General features: G+C 39.9%; 1 protein-coding gene across 8 annotated transcripts in view; it reads right to left on the reverse strand.

Moving 5' to 3' along the window:
• The window catches only part of LOC149309487 (E3 ubiquitin-protein ligase HECW1-like), a 237429-nt gene that overhangs the window by 165434 nt on the left and 49190 nt on the right, over positions 1–22805 (reverse strand). Inside the window, exon 2 of one of the 8 annotated variants that reach the window (XM_089532559.1) lies at positions 11385–11442. The exons of the other annotated variants lie outside the window; for them this stretch is intronic. Within the exon in view, the coding sequence (XP_089388685.1) occupies positions 11385–11411 (27 nt within the window). The 5' untranslated portion in view covers positions 11412–11442. The remainder of the gene's footprint in view (positions 1–11384; positions 11443–22805) is intronic. 8 annotated transcript variants of the gene reach the window in all.

Consider the following 22805-nt stretch of genomic DNA (forward strand, 5'->3'; position numbering starts at 1 on the left):
AAGAAGACCAGGAATGGGAAGGGCAGCTATGAAAGAACTAAATAATATCCTAAAATGTAAAATATACAACTGAGCACTAAAGTCAGAATTGTCCAAGCTATGGTATTCCTCATCACCATGTACAGATGTGAGAACGGGACAGTGAAGAAAGCAGACAACTCATTTGAGATGTGGTGCTGGAGACGAGTGCTTAGGATACCATGTACAAACAATTGGGTCCTAGAACATATTAAGCCTGACCTCTCCCTGTAAGCCAAGATGACAAAACTAGATGAAACAAGATGAGGCTTTCATACTTTGGCCACATTGTGAGAAGATATTACTCATTAGAAAAGACAATAATGTTAGGAATGGTAGAAGGCAGTAGAAAGCGAGGAAGACTACATGCTAGATGGCTAGACTCAATCAGGGAGATCATGGGTCTGAACCTGCAGGATCTGAACAGAGCGATAAAGAATAGGGAGTCTTGGGGTTGTCTCATCTACAGGGTCAACATGAGTTGAGGTTGACTTGAAAGCAGTTAACCACAGAATTAGCCTGGCCTTGTAGGTGGGAAACACTGTGGTGTGCCTGTACTGGGTGATGCAACCACTTCCCATATTACAGAATTAACAGAGAGATTGTTGATTGAATCTCTGCTAGAATCTCTGCTTCTCCAACCATGAGGCATTATTTGCAGATGTAGAACAGGTGGACTGCTGGGGGGGGGGGGGGGGAGTAATCCTTATTCTTTAAAATTAATATTTTTCTTTCTTTTTCTTTTTAAGTGCCTCCATTATGGGAGATCTGGGAAATACTGATTTAATCTTGAGTGCACAGCCTAGAGGTTAATGGGACTTCTTGCCAACATCTAGGGAAATACATTATTTCTTTTATTTTTCCATACTATGGTATCAATTTCAACTCCTAATATCATATAAAACATATATTTTACTTATTCTAAAGAACAGTCTTGAGATACATTTACTGCTCCACTTTTAATCCTTCCACATGATATAAAAATGTGGCAGGCTACTGCTCAAACGACAGAAATATTAGCAAATGCAATGAGTTGTCTTGGGACTCTGGCACACAGCATGCCTATGGCCCTGTTAAATACGTTGACAATTCTGCCCTTTTATAATGCTGTGGGACAACAACAGACTCATTAATTCTTCTGGTACTCTTTACAAGAAAATTAATCATGTTATGTTCATTTAATAATCAACTATATTTTCCTCCTTGTGTCACTTAAAGCTACTTCTTGTAATTAGTGTCAAATTAGGCGCTTGTGTTTCTACAAATGATTTGCATTCAGGTTGACTTCACTGGGGGAGGTTTCACCCCTTAACCACAATGCACTATTTTTCTTGCAGCACACAATAACTCTCAGGGGGCCCAGGTAGAGTCAAATTCACATCCTTCGCCCACTAGAAAGTCACCCAGTTGACCATGAATATTTCATAGTCAAAGATATTTCACAGGAATGTGTGAAGATGAAATTTTAAAAGATTATAATGTAATTCCCCCCCCTTCTCTGAAGAGTTCTAGAGTCAGGCTAAAGGAGTGGAGAAACATTAAATAAAAATCTCATTTGGCATCACATAAGAGAAAGCTAATGGAGGATGATGCTATTTATTCCTAATATTTGTCCACCTAAAAGGAAACAAACCTGGAGGGAACAAAAATCACACGCACCATTAGGGAAGCACTGAGATGCCTCATTCTACCTCCTTAGCAATTTCAACTGGTACAGAATATGGCTGCCAGACTGGTCTCAGGTCTAGAAGAGACCATATCACACCAATTTTAAGATCTTTTCACTGGTTGCCCATCAGTTTCTGGTCCCAGTACAAGGTGTTGGTTATTACCTTTAAAGCCCTAAATGGCTTGAGTCCAAAATGTCTCCGGGACCACCTCCTTGTGTATAATCCACCCCTCACACTTAGGTCCTCTGGGAGAAATCTACTACAACCAATAAAAACCAGCTTATCTACAACTGCCCAGAGGACATTTTCGGCTATCGCTCCCAGACTATGGAATGTCCTGCTGGGTGAGATACCTCATATAACCACCTTAGACAACTTTTAAAAAGCTGTTATGATGGATCTCTTCCGGCAGACCTTTCCTGAATAGACGCCCGGCCACCAAAGAGAGAAAGTAATGGATCGATCCCGTTTGCTGTTTGCCTGTCTATTGTTGTTTGTTTGTTTTTATCTATTGTTTAAATTGTTATTTATCTTTTAACATGTTTTAAAGTGTAAAATGTTTAATTCTATTTTAAGGGAGGGAGAGTTAGGGGATATGATTTGTATCATTTTTAATGCTGTAAGCTACCCCAATTGCCTGAGTGCAAATTGGGTGGGATATAAATTATTATTATTATTATTATTATTATTATTATTATCTGACTTCATTTTACACTCTAACTCACAGATACACTGGGTAGGCAGGGGAGAAACAGGTAGTGATTGTGCACATTGACTACACAGACACACACCCAACCTTTCTCTGCACCTGTTAGCACAGTCCACAGGTGAATAGAGTGGTAAGTATGAAAGAGGCCTTTCTAGAAACATAGAAGCACCTTTAATATCTTCCACTGAATGTACAAGGGTCAGGAGGTGACCATCAACTTTCATCACAGTTGTGGAGAAACTGAATTATAGCATTTGTTGCTGAGGAAAAGTTTAAGAGTCTGAGTTAACAGAAAGTAGGATTGGCAGACAATGTTCATCAGCATCACATAGGATATTACTAATATGTCACAGAGCCAATTCAGAATGAAATCAGAAAGCATTTCATTCCTTGACCTTCCTTCAAAGAGAGTAAAATACTTTCTGTTCTTACTCTTAATTAGTTCTTTGACATAGCCAAATACGATTGACCACTTACAGCACTGGTCCTTAAACTGTGCTCTTTAAGGGATTTTGAACATCAGCTCCCAGAATCCCAGATGGCTGAGGCTTCTGGGAGCTAAAATCCAAAATCTTTTAAAGGGCACAGTTTGGAGACCACTGACTTAGAGCACCAACACAAAGCCAACTGTGTATAAGGCAAGCACATATTATCGTCATTCTGACTTGACTTCATGACAGTATCACATAGCCAGTTAAATTTGGTTATGTGCAGAGGCCATCATGCCTACAACATAAACAGTGACTTTCCAGGGTTATGCTATACGGGAAAAGGAGGGACTCAAGAAGCAGTAGCCAAATAACAGGGAACAGTATCTAGAATTGTATATGGGGGTTTGGCAGGAAACTTTTGCTTGGCAAAAACCTAATTCAACTATTCATAACCTTTAGTGTCAGTGAGCTGGGAATGATATGACTAATATCATGACATATGACATACAGCTAATGGTGAAGAATGCTGGCAGCTGCAGTCCAGTAACATCTGGAAGGCTGTGTGATTATCACTTGTGCCAGAAAGGCTAGCTGGCCTGCTCTTTTCCTACCATGTATAATCAGTTTTAAAAGTAGCAAAAATTGGAGGACTAATAGAGACCAGAATAATAATAATAATAATAATAATAATAATAATAATAATAATATTTATATCCTGCTCCCACCCCCACCCCCCAGCAAGTTGGAACTCAAAGCGGCTGCAGAACATTGAAAGATGTTAGTCAGCAATTGCTGAGAGCAGCTGAGGACAAAAATTTCAATATTCAGCTTCTGATAATGCTGAGACTACAGAGGATGGCAATAGACCAGTGTCTCAGATTGCTGTCAAATTTGCTAGAAAAGCAATGGTTTGGGAAAGTGAGCCCATGTATAGAAGTAAGAAGCTAAACACTTGGAGTCACAGAGTAGGCTAATCACAAATATGTTCTTCTTAAGGAAGAGGCTTAAGAGTCTAAACTGATCACTTTAGGATGAAATTAATTTTCTAGATCTATCTTTGGTGTTTAGGCCTGGCTTCAGCACTGAACCTGCCTTGACATCTGCTGGGAGAGAGACAGTGTGTGCAACCATATTGATTTTCCTGGATTTCTCAGTGGTTTTCAATACCACTGAGAACAAGAACTTCAGCTTGTTCTGGAAGGGGCTGCACTACTCCAAATGATAGTGTTAAATGCCTGGTAATCATTATAGACCCATCTTTGCACAAGTATGTAGCGTAAGGCTGGTATACTACCCACAGTTGGGACAGACATGGCTTGACTTCAATTATCTTATGACCTAGGTAACTTCCAATTCAGATGACTGCATTTACTGTAGGTCAGGCTGTATTTGGAAACAGTCCAGTATTTTCAGTTGGTATAAAGTATGGCTGCTATAATACTGGCAGGCACTGGGCATTACAATCATACTACTTCAGAATCACAACACCCTGACTCTCCCCTTTTTGCTTCTGGTTCAAATTTAGTTATGTTAACCTATAAAGTTCTTCGGAGTTTGGAGACACAGGATCTGAAGCAGCACATCTTCTCATATATTTCCCCTTGGGCCCTGAAATTATAACTAGAGCCCTGCTCATGCACTAAAAGGCACAGGCTTTTTCATTATTAGTGCTCTCATCCCAATCAAGAAATATCCTTTTCCAGAGAAAACTGCCTGGCATTTACTTTGTTACTTTTTTTGTGAAAAGCACATTTCATTCTCTTAGGCCTTTTAATCGTATTCTGTTTCACCTTCCATGTTAGTTTTTTGAAATAGTTTGATTTCCAACATAATTATAGATTTTCTTGCTAATGTAATGCTTCTTTTTGTCTCTGCCAGTTTTGATTTATTGCTGATAATTTTAAATAGTTTAATTATTATTTGGATTTTGATTGTATTTAATTGTCTGTTGCTATAGGGAGGCTAATACATTTTAGAAATCAATAAATAATAAATACTTGAAGAACTGTCTGTTTCTAAACACAATTGTGAGCTTCTTCCAAGTACTCTGTAATGAATGACAATGAAAACCAATTCTTTTCATTTGTGACACGTCATCTTTGCAATTTGCTAGCTATCATTTGGTGAGACCTACGTTGTGTTTACCTGACAAACAAAAGCATTATTTTCTCTAGTTTTTAATGGTGCTTGACTTTATTGCTGTCTACTTATTGAGGTTTTTTGTTAATGTTGTTAACTTGTTCAACATTTTAAAAATCTATTCACCACTTCTGAGACCCTTAACAGTGCATTCTTATACACATGTGTATGTTAGTTAAGTCCCAGCGAGCTCAGTGGGGTTTATATTTTAGTTAAAACATGTAGGGTTGCATTACTACAACTGAGAGAAGGGATAAAAAAATTAATTAACAAATAAAGGCAGTGAGATGGTGAAAGATTCAGTACTCTCTCCCATTGGCCCATTGCTGCTTTGCAGCAGCATCTGTATCTGACAGCTCATATGCTGCAGTGTCAAGTCTTCAGATGAACCATCTCACTCTCCAGAGCAGAGAGGGAGGTGTTTAATAATAAAGAAGACATTTCCATTTTTATGCTCCATAAATAGAAATACGTTGCTTTCAGGGCTGCCAGAGTAAGATGTATGATGTCCTTGGTCATTCATTGTACCACTTGAAATGCTGAAGCTTGAGATTTCCTAAATCATATGTTAAGGGACTACATTGTTTCACTGACCTTCTAAAACAGGATTATTGTCTTGCCTGCTAAGACATGGACAGGGTGCTATGAATCAAGACAGGCAAGAACACATACACAAAACTTGTATATACAATCAAGTGTTTTCCCTGACCTTGAGCTAGACAGACTATTATTACATCTTTGCTCTCTGATCAATTTGCTGAGGAGAAATAGAACATGTCTCTATTATACACATAAACTAATTGCAAATTAGTTACATCCATTTCCCCCAAACAATGACAGGAAATGTTGAAATTGCCAGGTATTAGTTGTTGGGGAACCCTTGATTAGTATCTAAACTGAGCAATATAAACCAGTTTGAAACCATTTAACACTCATGGATAATGTAATAATAATATTAATAATATTAATTATGTAAAAATGCTAAGAATTGTTACCAGTGCCAGCAATCTCAGAAATAAAATTTCGAGGATTTCTTTCTCTGAAATGTGAAACTGTTTAAATTAGTAGTGTTTGCAGAATGTAGTTAAATACATTTCCATCAAGTCTAAGGGAGATAAACACAGCTGTCTTGGCATGAATTGCTTTGCACTAGATATCTGATACGCGGAATCAGTAGGTGAAGGAGCTTCCTTGAATACTTTCATTGGAAATTCAAGGTTCACAAAATAACATGAGTTGTGGAGCTACAGAATTGCATGTAACAGAATTCCAAGTCTAGTCAGATGTTTCACCAGCAATCAGCAGGCACCAAATGCACAACTTCGCAGTTGCTCCTGCCTTAGCCTACCAGCAGAGCTCAAATCTAGAGCACATATTGGTTGCTTTCCTCCTCCCAAGTAAGGCTCAAGGAAGAAAGGCTTCTTACTGACATTACTGTGCCTTCCGGTCTTGACAAGGCATTACTGTGCCTTCTGTGCTACTAGCTCTACTTCTGGAGTGCTGGAAATTACTAATTGTATGCTCTGAATCTGCCACTTACACAAATGGGTAGTTTTTGCTAGGCAGTGTTCTTGAAGGACAGTTGGTACCTTCACATACCAAGGTCAGTGGTGGGGTTCTTTCCCATTCTTATTTGCAGTGGGTGTGAAACTGCAATTGTTTGGTGCTGGTGATTATTATTATTATTATTATTATTATTATTATTATTATTGTTATTGTTATTATTTACTTACTGTATATTTTGCCTTTCTCCCAATATAGGAAATCAAGCTTCAGCTGGATGCAGTAATGAAGACAATAAATAAATGCTTAAGAATCAGATAGAAGCTCATGAAAAATTAATAATATCAGGGTTTTAATAATGTATTATTGCTGGAGCTGACCTTCCCACAGAAGTTCCTTCTCACATAGGACTCACTAGGTGCACTGAATCCTCTAAATCTGCCACTGTGAACTATGGTCCAAAACACACTGCAGAAATAACCCGCTTGGAGACCGCTTTAGCTGCCCTGGCTCAATGCAAAGGAATCCTGGGAATGGTACGTTTTATGAGACAGTTAGCCTTCTCTGTAAGTGAGCTCTGGGGCCACAATAAACTACATTTCCCAGAACTCCCTAGTTCTGCGCCAGGGCAGTTAAAATAGTTCAAACTGGGTTGTTTCTGTAGTGTGTTTTGATCCTATGTGGACCTAGGGCTCATTTTCACTATTTTAAAAGCAGCTATTTTAAAAGCAGAACAAATCTGTAATAAATATATGTTTATAATATTATGATGAATTTTATGTAGCCACCCGAGGCAGTTAATTTTGGTATAGTTTTTACAGCCTGATTTTAGCCGTGTTATTCATAAGTAGCAAGGCTAAGAGCACTAACTTTTAGAGTGGTTTACTTCCATTTGGGGGATTTACTTCCATGTGAGGAATGCAAATACTGTTTGCTAATCGTTTCCAACAGGAAAGCAGGAAAGGAGACTTCCTTTGAGCCAAAGGCTATCTTTGGATATATGTGTTGGTAGGAAAGCAAGGACCTCCAGGCTCACCTCAGAGTCCATTTGCCATTTGTGGGTGGCTAGCATGGCAGTGAACTTCCATCTTCCCTCATTCATGCTACAGGTCTCTCCTGAAGCCTTTTCTCTGGCTCCCACAATGATAGCCGATCAGTGTCTGGGGGCAGGACTCCCTCCCAGGCTGACTTGGGAAACATAGTGCTAGAATTCAGAGATATAGGCCTGGTAAAGACGGGACTATTGGGCGCCCTCGTCACATGCTAAGGTTTGGCCGAGGGCGTGCCTCAACCCTAGCATGTGACGAGGGCGTAACAATGGTGGTGCCCTGTACAGATGGGCACCACCACTGTTACATGCAGGATGCCTAGCGTCCGCATGTTGTGGTGCCATTATGACGCCACGAGTGCGCCATTGACACACTGCGGCGTCATAATCGCACCGCAAGAAGAACCCACTTTTTGCAGGTTCTTTTTGTTCTGCGGGGAAGTCCCGCGGTCTGGAGGCTGCGGATTCCCCAAAGAGCAAAACTAGATGTCAGAAGACTGCTCTTTTTGGGCGGTCTGTACTGGGCCATAGCCATGTTAGTCTGGAAAATCAGTATGCAAAGGGATCTTGTAGCACCTTTGAGACTAAGGTCCAAAACAGATGGGCAGATGAGGATGACTTCCGGCTGCTCCAGGTGCATGGTGTTTACACATTGCATACCCTGGAGTGACTGGAAGCAGCCCAAGGCAGCCCAAAACTGGCCCCAAAAGGAGGAGACCTTTTCCGCTCCTATTTGAGGTCGCAGCAGGAGGTGCCCTTAGAGTAGCAGCATGTGTTTGCTGTGGCCCTTGGGTGATCGGGCTGGGAGCTGCTTCTGGCTGCTCCTTCTGCTGGTCTGCATTGGCCCTAACTGAAAGATTGAAGTTGGCAGCATATGCTTTCTACAGACACAAACTGCTATATTGGTCTGTCCCTGGGCTTTCCACTCCATCACATGCATCTGAGGAAATAGGCTCAAATCTTCAAAAGCTTATGCTACCAACGTCTAACTTCCAGTGAGTCTCAACAGTGCTGCAAGATCCCTGCAAGATCTCTTTAGGAAGCATAGGTTTGTCTCCAGTTTGGTTGGGGCAGGGTAGGCTAAAAAGTGCTTTCTGCAGAGTTCATCTAGTATTCAAGTTTCAACTGTCTTCCCATTCTCCCACCCTTTTGTTCAATTATTTATGTAATTCATTATTTGCCATTTATATGGGCTGGATCTGATTGGGGGGGGGATACAGGGCTTTTTGTCCATCACCTAGACATTTGGAAATCTTAAGACACTTTGGAAGTGTGGCATGTGGCATGTATGCAGCAAGGAAGACACATACTGGGTTTGGGATTTCCTAGGTGTCAGTGAAAGGTTATCCTAGCCGGTGGGATCAGGTTTGCATAAGGCAACAGAATCCCTGGATCTAGCACGCATGCTAGGCCAACATTGTACAGCTGTAAATAATAAACTCGTGGACTTTAAAAAAATTCCCACTCCATCTATTTGTACAGTATTTGTCTTTGCTCTGTGAAACCATACCTGCATCTGACCAGTAGACAAGCAAGACAGGAATGGAGCAATTTCCTAGCTACTAACATAATAGGTTGAGGAATTTGGGGAGTTGCAGTCTATTATTTATTTTATTAATAAATGTTTTCAGGGATGTCTTGAATTCAGATGAAGAAATCGGCAATAATCAATGAGGGTATGCTAAGAAATAAGAGGTATACCTCAAGAGATAGAGAAGTAAAGTTCAATGGACTTGCCTACAGATGACATAGGGAAATAGTACTGTACAAGCACAGCTGATGTTAGACATTATGGGAACATGAGCCATGATGACAGGCACCAACACTGGACAGCAGCCATATATCCATTACTGTTGGTAAGTATTTTAATTATCTAAGGTAAATGCTCAGGAACAGCAATCTGGGATTATTGTTTAAGAACACTGTAGCAGTAAAGGTGCAAAGAATGAAACAGTGTAATTCCTCACTGAACTGGGACCAGTTATGCTTATGTAGTTTATTCATTGCTGTGCACATTCCATAAGTCAAGAGAAGTCATTAACAACTATGAGTATTGTATAGAATTCAATAAAAATATAGAAATCAATTATCATTCTAATGTGACAGCATATATTTCTTCAAAAACTACAGTACCACTCTGTTTTCACAGACAAATAAGCTGCAAATATTCCTCCTGAAAGAAAGAGATTGTGTGAGCACCACTGGTCCTGGGTCCCTTATACATCAATGCTGTGTTTTAAGATGAATTTTAAAGGAACTATCCAAGGTATTGAATTTATTTTGGTTTTACCACCTGAACTAGGTCCTTTAAAGCTGAGACAAAAATTGAGAACAGATTCATTGTCTCTCTAACATGTATGCCTCTGGCCATCACTAATTGCAAGAATTCCCATTTGTTTGACTGCCAGACTAAAGAATTCCATATGCATCATACAACTGAAGAATACGGTGAGCTGTTCATATGTTTAAAGTACATGGCAGATTTCTATGAAATCTGTTTCTTCCAGTTAAAGAAACTGTTCCACAGATTCAGCAACAAAAGGGAACATAGTAATTAACAAATCACAAAATAATTTATTTCACAGACAGAAATAGCACCATGAAAAACACAGGCACATGTTCTGAGTTTGTACAAAAGCAGAGTAATTTGGAAGCACTAAGCTTGGCAAAAATGTGTGTACAGGAACAAGCATCTATTGCATGCTCAGTACTTCCCAGATATTCATATATACGCTACTCATGCCAAAGCTGATATACTTCAAAGCTCATATATCGTGCACATTGTGATGGCAGATTTATGCACTGTGATGACTTTGAATCAAGTCAAGGTTAACAACTGGGTGAGTGTAGACAAATGCCACATGGATATGAGTGGCAGGTGCATTATCTGTATTTGGCTCAGTACGTGTACCAGCAACTGTAATGTTCAAGTTGCCTCCCGCTGCATGTTTAATGAGTGCTATGTCTAATTGTAGAAATTCATTGATGAGGAGACACTGATAAAACAGTTGAGCATATAAAAATACAGTTAAGGTAAATAGATATGGTTAAATGTCATTTCAAAATAATCAGTTTTCTAGCCGGCTGAATGCTAGAATGGGGAACCTTTTTGGTGCAAGGGTTTCCCAGGGAGCCTGCCCTGGAAGTCTGAGTAGAAGCAATTATGGTGCTCCAATAATATTAAAGCACCCACTGTTGGCAACAGAAGAGCAGACAAACAAACAATGTGGGTACTGGAAGGGATGAGTTATCTTAGCAAACAGGACTTTGAAAAGTTATGGTTTTTTAGACTACAGCTCCCCAACCCCTGCAGCTACTATGGCCAGCCTGGCTAAGGGATTCTGAAAGCTGTAGTACAAGAAGTAACTTCTGAAAGCAAATGTTGTAAAAATTGAGTGCACACTATTTGCTCTGAAAACAAAAGTCTCAGAATACAGAAAATTATTTCCTTTGTACTCTGTAATGCATATCTATCTTCATCCAGAAGCAGGCCACTGCTTAAGTGCCTCTCATCTGTTTTGTTCTGCTTTTTTTAATAGGCTCTACTGACCAAATGTATTTTTCAGCCAGGAGCACACTACAGCAACACCTGGCCTTCAAAAGTTACAAATGGGGCTTGGCTGTGGAAAACCAAAGGTTCAGGATAATCCATAGGGAAAATGCAATGGAATACCCTGAAAAAGGGAGAGAGCTCAACGTGTCTCCCAAACCCAAAGTGTCACACCTCTATTTATATCAGACCTTTGAATAATGTGAACGCAGGGCACCTGCAACCAGCTCTGAGCTATGGCACATTCCATTATGAATGGTTGTGGATTTATAATGGAATGACATGGATGGTTTTTATAATCAAAAAACACACTGACCTTAACACTACACAGGTGGAGCAGCATAATGACTCGTCAATTGTAAGTGCATCAATTCCTGGGGAAAAGTTCAATGAGGTTAACTCAGTATGTATCCCAAAGTGACATATAAATACAGAGACATATTTTATATTTATGTATAAAGGGTATACCTCACTTAACAAAGCAGATGTGTTCCTGGGCATTACCTTTTTATCAGGAAATTTGGTACCAGAGACAGAAATAACATGCAAAAAATAGGGAAAGGTTCCTGCACCACAAAAAGGAAGAGCAGTTCAACATTTTTCGCAAACATTTTATCCAAAACTAGCTGTGGTTTGACGGTAATTCTTACCGCTCTTTTCCCCCCCTCAGTGTCTGAATTTTTTCACAACGTCTGTATAGAATCCAATATTTAATTTTAACCCACCTTTTTCCTTTATATACTGAACAACGGAAACAATTAGGGTTGAGTCTATTAAAAAATGGCACAAAAATAAGGTGCTTTAGCACATAGTCACCAATGTGTTGAAGCAGAGTAATTACTTGATAAAACATAAAAATGATAAAAACTAAATACAATGAAAAAAGGCCACATTCTCATACTTTTTCTTCCCTCTCTGTATTTGTATAGATGTAAGCATTTTAAGTTTAGCAATGTCATTTACACTCTCACACACAATTGTAACCCCTCAAATAAACAGATCCCCTTCTTCTCTTCAGCTCTTCCTAAGTATTTCCATCTATGCATTTATAAAAGAAGAGGGAAAGATTTGTTACATACCTCTAAGTTTTACTTTTGACTTATCCACAGGTCATAGCAAAATCACCTGTGACCCCAAAATCTGCCCCTAACTTATGCATGAGGATGACCCAGACAAGAGTATACTGTATATGGTAAGTGATTAGTTAGTCCAGAGGTTGACAATCCAAAGACCAGTAACAAAGGGACATATTAGATATTTCTTTTATCACTAATGACAGGCAACACAACTCCCCCATTTTGGTTGCCATGGTTTCTGCATTTTATAAGCTTGTAAAAGCTTGTAAACACTTATTTATTATACTCATACTTTAAGGTTGTATTGAGCTTTCTGTGGTCTCCCAACCAAAATGCTAACTAGGTCAATAGTTGCAAAGCTTCACTGATTCTACAACATCTAGAGTACTCAAGGCCCGTCTCCTGCCTTCTATTATTTTATATTTTTAATAGCCACCCTGAGCTCCTATGAGGAAGGATATAAATGTGTGTATGAATGAACAATCTTTAACATTTGAGATCTGTATAAAGTTCACAGGGGAGGTCAGTTCTCCCTCCCTTTGTAACCCCTATAGCAGAAAAAGGATAGCCCTGAATACCTAATAATGTTCTTTCTGGGAGTCACTATATGTTAGAAATACTATAAGTAAAGCTTTAAAGGAGAAATCCAACTTTACCATAATTGAAAAAAGGCCTCTCCCCACCCTTATATAGGCATAAAGAAATATTTAATAGGTATACTATTATGATTTGGTTTGTCCCATTCCTGTTCATTTTAATGTACGCACCCCAAGGGTTGCAATGTTTATATGTTCCATTTCTTGTTTCAGCTTCCCAATACATGCTTCTCACATTACATGTTCCTATAATATGTGCTGTGCAGTTTCAAAGTTTCCTTTCACTTCTGAGCATATAAACTGAATGGAATGAGTTGACCTGTATTAGTGACAGTGCTCCTTGTAGTTGTCCTTTGCTCTATTCCAGTAGCTCCCTGAATGCCTTCTGACCTGGGGAGTCTCATCTTCTGCACTACCTCTTGTTTAATTCTGGATTATCTCATCATAAGGTTTTCATGGTAAAAGATCATCAAAAGGGTTTACCACACCTCCCTTTGCACAGTACTAACAAGCATTAGCTATGGTGCCACTACTGCTGTTGCCCAATAGCGGATTGGCACATTTAGTCTGGCTCCTCAGTAAAACCCTGTCTGACACGTGAGACCATACTATTAACACTGCTGCTGTCAGCATAGCCTCTTTCCTCACAGGAGCAACACGCAATCCCACCACTGCGGAAAGGTAGTGCCATTGGTTAGCTATACTTAGGGTCCAAACAGACAGGCCAAAATAAAGCTGCTTCGGGTCTCTTTGGAGGTATGATGTTGAAATGATGCTTGCGTCCCAAGAGGCTGGAAGCTGCTCCTAAGGACTGGAGCGCATCTTTGGTGCAGCTTCTGGCTTCTTAAGATGTGTGTGTCATTTAAACAGCGCATCTCCAAAGCAACCCAAAGCAGTTTTATGTTGGCCTGTCTGTTTGGGTCCTTAGTTATTGTTCCTAATAATGAGAAGATGTATAAGCTCAGAGAAAAACCAGAAAAAAAATGGTAGGGAATTTTTTCCATTTTCTTCTGCAGCTCTTTTGTCTCCAAAATTTAAACAAATTCATTTTAGAATGAAGAATAAAAATATTTAAGATAAGTAAAGAAAGTATTTTATATAGTTACTTTCTCACATTATTATTAAAAACTACATAGGTGGTAAACATTATAATATGATTTAATTAATACCATACTGTACCTAGGTATAATATCTCATATCACTATAATTCCTGATTTCCTTTTTCCATTTCTTTTTATGAGAATGAGTGCTTATATCTCTGTTTAGCTCTATGGATGACTAGACAGAATATTTTTTGTCGTTGCTATTTTTATAATATTGTTGTTTCATTAGTTTTACTAATAAAACACCTGACTTTTGAGCTTCTTGAGATGTGTCTGTCATTGCTTCTATGTGTTCTATTGGATGTTTGTTTTTGTCTGTTCTTTATAAACTGGCAAAAGTAAACAGATTCTTTATATTTCAGGAGTTATTTGAGGTTCAGAACTTTGTAGCTTCATTTATAACAATAATATTTTAAGAAGCAAATTTAATTCATAATTATTTCCTGAATTAACCATACCTTTAATATAGGGATAAAACACATGGGTCAGATAAGGTAGTTTCAAACTGCTTTGGAGGTGGAGCGTTTAGATCAGTGATGTCCAAACTCTGGTCCTCCAGGTGTTTTGGACTCCAGCTCCCAGAAGCCTCAGCCACCTTAGCCAATGGTCTGGGATGCTGGGAGCTGAAGTCCAAAACACCTGGAGGACCAGAGTTTTGACATCACTGGTTTAGATAGTGCACACCTCCAAACTGGAAAGAAACATCATCAAAACCACACTCCAGGGATAAAAACTGGAGCAGGAAGAACTCAGAATATTCTGACTAAGCTGGGAAAATGTGTACCTTCATCTCTGCATATAAATGCCCCGGTGCAAAAGTAGTTCTGAAGGAACATCTCTCCTAACCTTAAAGCTGGATATAAATACACTGGTGCCACTGCACATTATAAAATGACACAGTAGCTGTACCCAAGCAGTTGGGGCAGCAATGCAAAAAAGTGGAAGTGTGACACCACCAATGGCTGTAATTACGCCATACACAAAGCAGACAGTCCAAGAGGGGGCATGGGGTGAAGGGGGGGGGGATGATGAGGGCATGTGGGGGGGTGTCTCCATGATTGTGCTTTGCCAGTGTTTTACTGGGCACACTGATGCCCTATACCAGTGGAGGATTGCAGGTGTGACTGTGTGGCTGATCAGCCATCCAATGGGATGGCACATAGGCAGCAGGCATTTGGCAGCAGTGTGTTTGTGTGATGGTGTGCATGGATGCTAGGGAGGTGACAAAAAAATTATCCAGCAGTGCAGCTTGATGCTGCGCCGTGGGCTCAGGCTGTGCACATTCAGGCCACTTTGAGAGTGGCCTGTGCAGTCAGCGAGAGTTCAAACTCTTTTTGGAAAAAGCAAATTTGAAATGCTTTTTCCTGCCTGTCTGTTCCAACCCACAGAACCATAGACATAGAAAGGGCCTCATGTGCCAATAGTCCAATCCCTTGCTCAATGCAGGCTTCCCAGCTAAAGCATGTTCAGCAAGCAGCTGCCCAGCCTCTTTTTTGAAGACATGAAGAAAATGAGACCTCACCACCTTTGTAGGCAATTGGTTCCATTGCCAACTGCTCTCACTGTCAAGGCGTTCCTTCTAATATTCACTTGAAATCAACCCTCCTGTAACTTACAACTATTAGAGCTAGTTCTGAAGGTTGTGGTTTGATATCCTGTAGTTTTGCATACACTGTTTGATGTCCCATGCCCTGCCTCCCAATGCCATGGTAGTTATTATGGTTTTGTTTGTTTGTAGTGGAATGGAATACAGATCTCCCATGAAATCTCCCATCTCCCAGAAAGAGATGAAGGGCCCTCCCTCCATCTTAACTACTCTGGTGTTTGCGAAAGAGAAGAACTAGCAGTATCTGCTGGAATAATCGCCTTCCCCACTGCCATTACCTTTTCCTTGTTTGCCCTGTCATAATTAGATTGTAAATTTGAGAGCAGGGGACTGTCAGGTTAATAATTTGTAAGACGCTCTGAGAGCCTTTGTGACTGAAGAGTGGGGTATAAATACTCTATCATCATCATCATCATCATCATCTACCCTCTGGAACATCAGAAAACAAGCAGGCACCCTCCTCTCTTTGGCAGCCCTTGAGGTATTTAAAGAGTGCGACCATGTCACCCCTCAGTCTTCTTTTCATCACGCTTCAACCTTGCCTATATGTTTTGTTCAACATACCTCTTATTATCCTCACTGCCCTTCTCTGAACTTGCTCCAACTTGTCTATATCCTTCTTAAAATGAGGCACCCAGAACTAAACACAATATTCCAGATATATGAAAAACGTAGCAAAAAGAGTGTCAAATTAAAGAAAGTTTTCATCATTACTAGTAGGATATACTGTAATTAATACCATGTTCACAACATTTTGCTATCTCTGCTGTTAGAATGCATGAAGACTCAAGTGAAATTTCAAGAAACTTAAGTAGTTTTTCTTAACTTTAAATGTTATAATTACACTAATTTAGCAGTCTTTTGACTTGTATACTCTACTACAAGTGGGCAGCATGCATTAACTGATAACCCAGGATTCCTTAGAACCCTTATTTATTGTGATGGGAGAACTGGATCAATGAATAACTTAGACTTACTCTCCATGAATTGTCAGACTGGGCTAAAAATCATTACCTTTTGCCAGGAATTCCACAGTTATACACTGTGTGAAGTATTTTCTTAAGCCTATGCTGAACCTACTTCCTCACTGGTTGACCTACATCCAGCCACACATACAAGCATCACCAGATGGCTCCCACACATCTCAGCAACACATACAGAACCTAGCATTATACAAGAGGTTCACAATATTCCACCTATTTTCACCTAACCATAATCCACCTTATTCATTTCAGTATAGATAGAAATTAGAACATCTAGAAAATATTCAATCAACTTGTCCCATAACTTCAGTTCATTTCAGAAATGTGCTGCATCTTTAAATGAAGGACATAACAATAAGTAGATGAAAATAATTAATAAGACATTGGACTCTGTGTATTCCATACATAAAATACTTCAACTTTAATTTTATTTTTAAAATGTATTTATTTTGCAACACACACACATCCAGTCACTCATTAAATTTCCCAAATGTCACTTGGAGTGGCATATGACTACAAAACACCCCCAAACAAACACACATACCGCCCACCAACTTTCAAAGTTTAGCATAAATTAACCAATAAACACTAAAATGCAAACAAGAGGTAGACTTCCAAACAAGAAATAAGAAGAAGAGCAAGGTCCAAAACACACTGCAGAAATAATCCAGTTTGAGATCACTTTAACCACCCTAGTTCAGTTCTAGGGAAGTCTGGGAACTGTAGTTTTGTGAGACATTTAGCCTGCTCGGGCAGAGAGCTCTGGTGCCACAATAAACTACAATTCCCAGGATTGAGTCAGGGCAGTTAAAGCGGTCTGAAACTGGATTATTTCTGTAGTTTGTTTTGGATCTAAAACTGGAAAGGGCAGCTATGAAAGAAATAGACAAAACCCTTAAAGATATTAAACTGAACACTAAAGTTAGGCTCATCCAAGCAATAATATTCCCCATCGCCATGTACAGTTGCAAGGGCTGGACAATGAAGAAAGCTGATAGGAAGAAAATCAACTGATTCAAGATGTGGTGTTGGAGAAGAGTTTTGTGGATAGCACAGAAAACAAATGAATGGGTCTTAGAACAGAACACAACTAAATTGAGGCTGTCTTATTTTGGACACATCATGAAAAGGCATGATTTTTCACTAGAAAAGACAATATGCTAGGAAAGGTGAAGAGCAGTAGGAAGAGAAAAAGACAGCACACCAGATGGAGAGATTGAATCAAGGAGGCCATGGCCCTGAGGTTGTAGGACATGAACAGACTAGTGGAGGACAGGGTTTTTAGGAGAGGTTTCATGCACAGGGTCATCATACACAGGGTCGTTTGTATGGGGACATTATTGTTGGTAGCGTAGAATTAACATCATGGATCTAGCTAAAGCTTATCCTCATTTTCATCCACGATATAAAGATATTGGGGGGGGGAGGGGGGAGAATATATTCAGAGTCTAAGAATGGTCAACAGGGAAAAACGCATTGCAACAAAGATTGGGAATTTCAGTGTGCTCTCTTTTGCCGATATCCTGCTTTAATATCTTTATTACAGGTTATTAATTTGCTATCATAGAGGTTTTAATTATGGGAGTTGTGAAAGGCAAAGAAAGACTTGGCAATTAATATGTATTGTAAAAACACACATATCAGGTGATAAAATATTGCCATGATAAGATCCAATCTAAAGAAGGGAAAAGACAGTTTTAAAGCAGAAATGCTTATTATTATTATGCTGTTCAACTGAAGTCTCTCAATCCTTCTTGTAAACACTTTTAATTAGCAATGGCAGGAGCTGAAACTGAGAACAAACAAATTAAAATTGACTCAAATGTGAGTGTGTATATAAGATAGCAACTGAAATAAGTTCCAAATTTGTAGACATCAATATTTTTAAAAAACAGTATTTCCTTCTTAGTTTCTTACTTCCAATTCTATAGTCCTTAGAAGATGGAGGAGAAAAAACAGTTCTAATGAAACAGGTCTCTCTCTGTCACAAAAAAAAAGAGAGGACCGTATATGTAAAGCACATTGCAATCATTTCTGTTAAAAAGAAAAAGTTATTTAAAAATCGTCTAGTTTCATTTCAATTAATTTCGTATGCAAAAAATTGTTTTGTGCAGTGTGCCTGAACCTGAATGCGTCTGAGCTCATATCCCTCATCCTTCAACTGGCATGACTGTTAGGACTTCTTCAGCAAAGCTTAGTTTCACCAATCCTGGCTTACTCATACAAAGAAATCATACACAATGGTTTAAATCAAACTCTGATCAATTCCTAAAAAAGTTATCTACAAACTAAAGGTTGATAAAGCTGGTTTGTCTAACAAATTGCATCATGTGTTCTGTTCATTTTGGCTGGCTCTATAAAGATATCACTATTTTGTGGATTTTGGATGTTATTGTACTTAGTTTAAAAAGTATGTTTTTTTAAAGCCATGGCCTTTGATTTTCACTTAAAAAACTAGGAATCATGGAAAATTAAACACTGCTGAAGTCCTCACTGAAGCAAGAGGGGTAAAAAAGAAGGGGAAAGCATTTGATCACAAGCTTTTCCTTATACACACTATGCCATAGTGTTACAAATAAATCAAGAAAATCAGCAACCACTTCTCTTGGCAACTGAGTTGCTAAAGCAAGCTAAATGAGAAAAAGAGCAGACTTACAAAGAGGCATGCACTTCAAAATAGATTTCCTTAATTACTGATCCCTTTATGCAGTGTGCAATGTGTGATGGTCTTCTATTGTAATCAAAGATGGCAGATTGGTTGTACATATTAATAGCTAAAGACATGAAATCACTCTGACTACAGAGGCCAATTCTCAATTTGTGCTACGTTTTGTAAAGGGGAGGGATATGAAGGAGTTTGTTGCAAATATTTTTTGGATTTCTTTGACCACTATGCTTAACTGCTTTACAGAAGATCATACATTAAACAGCATGTTAGCTCCTTTACAAAAGTTCATAGCCCTACCAGTAGAGACAAACATATCCATGGAGTTCAAAGAAATCTAGAAAATGCTTAGTTTGCTAGTTTGCTATCATTTCACTTTTGAATTTTTTTTACTGTGCAGAAGGGATGCTCATAGATGTGCTTCTGGCAAATCTGCTTTCTGCTTCTGCAGAAAGAGATGAGAGAGAGCAAACAGAGCAAAAAAACTTCTCCTCCAAAGAGGGAAGTATCAGGAGAGATAGGATGGCTAAACAAGAGCCAGCTTGTCTATAAAAATAACATCTCTATATTTCTTGTTCCTTGTGCACTTCTGATTGATAATTCCTGAGAGGCATAACTATACAGGAGCCTTGGGGGCTAAACAGATGGGAATAATACCACAGGTCAACATGGTTTAGATCTGGGTCAATCCCTGGGCTGGCACAGCAACAGGTGGGTGTTCATATGTTTGCCTGCCACTACACTGTAGTTCCACTGCTGCCACCTGACTTTTTCCTGCCACCACCATTGCATCCGCTCTGAATGATCCTGCTACAGCCCATGAAGTCAAAAATGGGGTATCTACCTACACCCATGTGGTCAGGCACCCCGTTCTGACAAGCTGCAATTGAGGCCTTCAGAGAGGTCATGATGGCGGCAGCAGGTGTGTTGGACTATCAAGCCTGCCTGTTGTCACATCGGAGAGATTGCAGGAAACTCTGCAGCAAGCAGTCGGTCTTTTTAGACTGGATATAGGGCCCATACAGACAGGCCAAAATAAAGTTGCTTCGGGTCAGTTTGGAGGTATGCTGTTTAAATGTAGCTTTGGTGTAGCTTTCGGACTCTTAGAACACATGCATCATTTAAACAGCATACCTCCAAACTGACCCGAAGCAGCTTTATTTTGGCCTGTCTGTATGGGGCCTAAGGCTCCTTTGGGCTGGGATCGGTCCAAGACAGCCAGATTGGTGTCTGGACTGACTGATGTTTGCCTAGGGCTAATGGCCTACATTGTCTCAACACGATAACATTAGGCCAGGGAAAATATGAGCCTTTTTGGCTCATGTGTACAGGCTCTTGTTGGTCCAATTTTGCCCTCTGTGCCCCTTATTCCAGAGTCCATGGGTGGAACAAAGGTATGATGCCTATGTGGAAGGCTGCTATAGAGAAGAGCAGGGGTATTTCCATCCTCCTCCCCACCGGTATCTATCCACATCCATGGTAAGGATATGACCACAGGACTAAATATGTATAATCAAGTTGAGACATTAGAAACAAATGTTAAAAACAAACCAGATGTGTGAGGTGATATTTATGGCATTTTGATTGTGATGGTTCATGCAAATCACCATGTGACAATAAAATCTCAGGCAGTCAATAGTGATGTTCCATCATGATTATGATTAACATACAATTACGATGTTCCCGACTGTCCAAAGTGCATATAAGAACTTTCAGACATCATGGTAAAGTTTGACATTCCACTAGTAGTTCTACTATAAAAAGAGGTGCAGAAAAATCCATCAAATAAATTTTGTTGAAAGCAGAAATAGAAGATCTCTGGCTTTTCTTCGCGAACGAAGATTCAGGAAGGACGTATCCCGTGCTTTCTACAAGCGTGTTGATGACTAAAAAGACCGCAGAAAAGCAGAAAGTCTCCTTGGATGATGTTTCCGTGTTGTGGTTCTTTCTGCGTTGTCGTTTCTCTTTGAGACCCATTCGGCATGAGCTTTCAAAAAAGGCTGCAGCATCGTGGATAGTGCGTCTCCATGCCTCCCGATGTGAGGCCAGGGCAGATCATTGTTGGTGATCAATTTGGCTGAAATGTTGTTTCAGGGAGTCCGTGTATTTCTTCTTTGGAGCGCCCCTCTTACGCTGACCCATGGCAAGTTCACCGTAGAATACTATTTTTGGGAGGCGATGGTCCTTCATCCTAGAAATGTGTCCTGCCCAGTGCAGCTGCGTCCTCAATAGCATGGCCTCAACGCTGGTGATCCCTGCTTGCTCAAGGACAGCAACATTTGTCACATAGTCAGTCCAGTGTATATTTAGAATTGTGCGTAAACAGCGCTGAAGAAAGCATTCGAGGAGTCGTAGGTGTTGGCGATAGGTGACCCATGTTTCAGACCCATAAAGGAGAATAGACAGTACAATGGCTCTATACACACTGATTTTTGTGCTTCGCCCAAGGTGTTTGTTACTCCAGACTCTTTTGTGAAGCCTTCTGAAAGCACTATATGCCTTTGCTAATCTGTGATCAATCTCTTCATCAATTTTGGCGTCTGAGGAGATGATGCTTCCCGGGTAGGTGTACTGCTGGACGGACTTAAGCACAGATGTGCCTACAGTGATGTGGGGATGGTAGTGTTCTTCCTGAGGTGCCGGCCAGTAGAGAACTTCCATTTTCTTCAGACTGACTTCCAGCCCAAAGAGCTCTGCAGCTGTAGGAAAACAAGATGTTAGGTGCTGCAGAGCTGCTTCCATATGGGCAATGAGGGCAGCATCGTCAGCAAAAAGCAGCTCATGGACAAGATAGTTTAGAGTCTTAGTGCAAGCCCTCAGGCGGCTTAAGTTAAACAGGCTACCATCAGTATGGTAGCGTATATAAATGCCATCTTCTTCTTCAAGATCTGCCGTAGCCCTTTGGAACATCATGCTGAAGAAGATTGTAAATAGAGCTGGAGCGAGAACACAACCTTGTTTCACACCATTAGTTATTAGAAAGGGCTCCGAGAGAGCGTCGCCATATCTGACTTGACCTTGCTGGCCTTCATGTAGCAGGATGATCATTTTGAGGAATTTGGGGGCATCCTAGTCGTTCCAGGATCTGCCACAGACCTTTTCTACTCACAGTGTTGAAGGCTTTGGTGAGGTCGACAAATGTTACATAGAGTCCTTTGTTCTGCTCTCTACATTTCTCTTGCAGTTGTCTAAGGGCAAATACCATATCTGTAGTGCTCCTATTAGCTCTAAAGCCACATTGGCTTTCAGGGAGCAGTTCTTCTGCAATAGCAGGAACTAATCTGTTCAGGAGTATCCTTGCAAGGATTTTTCCAACGATGAAGAGTAGTGTTATACCTCGATAGTTTGAGCAATTGGATTTTGCTCCTTTTTTCTTATACAGGGTGATAATGATTGCATCTCGGAGATCTGATGGCAGTTCACCTTTTTCCCAGCAACTCACAAGGAGCTCGTGGAATTTAGCATGGAGTACATGACCTCCGTGTTTCCAAGGTTCAGGTGGAATTCCATCAATTCCGGCTGCCTTACCTTTTTTCATCTGTTGTATGGCCTTAAGGGTCTCTTCCAAAGTGGGAGCTATGTTCAATTCAATTTTCATCGGTTGTTGTGTCATATGTTGAATAGCTGAGTCTTGGACTATTTGGTTGGCGCTAAAGAGGCTTTGGAAATGTTCAGCTCATTGGTTCAGAATGGAAGCTTTATCTGTAA

Source organism: Sceloporus occidentalis, unplaced genomic scaffold, assembly GCF_023333645.1.
Source record: "Sceloporus occidentalis isolate IW3139 unplaced genomic scaffold, rSceOcc1.0.p SCAF_7, whole genome shotgun sequence".
Classification (NCBI taxonomy): Eukaryota; Metazoa; Chordata; class Lepidosauria; order Squamata; family Phrynosomatidae; genus Sceloporus; species Sceloporus occidentalis.